We start from the raw sequence: 2430 nt of genomic DNA on the forward strand, positions 1-2430 counted from the left end.
CCGTCTCAAAAAAAAAAAAAAAAGACTGTGGGACTGTCTATACAATCTTTTCTGAGAACTGCAAACTTGAACATCTGCACTACTACCACTGAAGGAACAGAAGAGCAGAAGCATAAAAAAGTAGATAATGGAAACATAACCTACACTCAGTTTTAATAAGTATTATTTAGATAACTGGTAAGAGAAGCACAGATAACTTACCTTCCCAGGGTTTTTGTTTTGACTGTCTTTTTTTCTTCCTCTCTCTCTTTCTTATTGTGGTAAGATGTTTTTATGGCCTGGGCGCGGTGGCTCGTGCCTGTAATCCCAGCACTCTGGGAGGCCCAGGCAGGTAGACCACTAAGTGAGGACATAGAGATCATCCAGGCTAACACCGTGAAACCCTGTCTCTACTAAAAACACAAAAATTAGCTGGGCATGGTGGCACGCACCTGTAGTCCCAGCTACTCAAGAGGCTGAGGCAGGAGAATCACTTGAAGCAGGAGGCGGAGATGACAGTAAGCCGAGACTGTGCCACTGTACTCCAGCCTGGGCGACAGAGCGAAACTCCGTCTCAAAACAAAAACAAAAAAGATGTTTTTACTATCTATGGCCTTACAGAATCCGGGATTTTTATTTAGTCAAAGATTAAAACAGGTTTGTATTTGTAACAGAAAGAGAGGCAGCAGCTGCCCAAGTAGTCATGTGCCACATGATGTTTCAGTCAATAATGAACCACATTTACCCAGGTGGTTCCATAAGATTACTGTCTCTTTCCAATGTTTACATACATATGTACTTACCATTGTTAGAACTGCTTACAGTATTGAGTATGGTACAGTGCCATGCTGTACAGGTTTGTAGTCTGGGAGCAACAGGTATACAGTAGGCTAAACCATTTAGGTTTATGTAAGTGCACTCTATGATGTTTACACAATGTTGAAATTGTTTAATGGCACATTTCACAGAGTGTATCACCATGAGATGATATAGGACTATATTCCACTGAATACCAGAGGGTAACTGAATTCTAACAAGAATTTTAAATTAGTTCTATACTTTCCAAATTTTAAGAAGTTATAAAGAGCTGATCAGCGAAACCAAAATGCATATTGATCAAATCCCATTATATGTTCCCAGGACGAATGGTTCCATTCTGCTATACCAGAATTTTGTTCTATGAACTATAACTTAAAATAACTAAGTCAAATACTGACTTAAAAGTCTTGAGATTTTTGGTGTAGTTGTAGTGTAATATTTGTTGTAATGGTGAATGACTGGTATTTCTAGTTTTCAGACATTGGTTGGCATATCTTTTTCACTAAATTGGAAGCTCCCTAAAGGCCTAGGTTTCAGATGGATCCCAAGCTCTCTACTTAGTAATGCTGTTAAGTTCAAATACAGGACTAATTAGAGGGTCTGTTCCCCTTGCTTTGTTCCACTTATGGCACAAACTGCATTTTGACCTCTAGCCATCCACCTAATGACTATATGCTGCTACTCACAATGGTTAACAATAGAATAAACTGTAGATGCAAATCCACCACAAAATGGGAAAAAAATTAAAGCCGCTTTCTGGATGCTGTAACACAAGTGCCAACTTCATGCAAAAGGGTCAGCACAAATGTTTCAGACTCCTTACTGCAGGTGCTTCAGAGTTTGATCCACTAATGCCTGGGTGACTAAGAAATTTTCAGTCACATTTAGCAGATGTTAATGGCACATAAAAAGAACAAAAGAGACAGACTGGATATTACAATATTGGGTAGTTTATGTGGCTGGCCACATAAAGTCCTACATACCTCTCCGGCACCACTCACCTGGAGAAGCAGATACGGATGCCAGCTACTGTTTTTTCTCCCTTCCCAAACAGATACAGCTTGGCCTACAGCTGCACTGCCCCATAACAAGGAGACTTTTCACTTGACACCTAACTCCTGACAGGGCTCTGCATCCTTACATCAGTAACAGAAGCTGGTTGGGGACGAAAAATTGTTAATTGCGACTTCTGAAAACCTTTTCAGAAATAAACTTTTCCTCTATTCCAAATCTCAAGGTCTTCAACTAGCCTACCATAGAGCTTCAGAAGTGTTAAACTTAGGTCGAGGCTCAGCCACACGTTCCTCCTCTTCTGGGCCATCATCTTCCATGTTGGAGAATCCCATCTCATCTTGGAATGTGGGCAAAGGAAGAGGAGGGTTTTCCTGGGGAATGGGCCTCTGAATGATGCTCCAGTATTGAGAAGAAAGAGGTAAAAACTATAAACAAAACTTTAATAATGTTGGGACCCAGAAAGAGCCTATGTCAGAACGTTTTTGACCTCAGGATTCCCATAACCCCACACTTGGGATGGCTGTAACACTAGGAAAGAAGCTGCTCAACTAGTCAAGTTGTAACAGTAAGGACAGAGCATGGGTAAGTCAAAATGATCAATCTCTTAAACAGAAATAT

The 2430-nt window shown here is 40.5% G+C and overlaps 1 protein-coding gene across 1 annotated transcript in view; it reads right to left on the bottom strand.

The window, feature by feature from the left end:
- Positions 1-2430, bottom strand: part of YY1AP1 (YY1 associated protein 1) — a 24052-nt gene that overhangs the window by 15645 nt on the left and 5977 nt on the right. The window contains 1 exon segment of the mRNA XM_017509948.2: positions 2053-2183. Coding sequence (XP_017365437.2) covers positions 2053-2183 — 131 coding nt within the window.

This window comes from Cebus imitator, unplaced genomic scaffold (assembly GCF_001604975.1).
Source record: "Cebus imitator isolate Cc_AM_T3 unplaced genomic scaffold, Cebus_imitator-1.0 Scaffold427, whole genome shotgun sequence".
NCBI classification, from domain to species: domain Eukaryota; kingdom Metazoa; phylum Chordata; class Mammalia; order Primates; family Cebidae; genus Cebus; species Cebus imitator.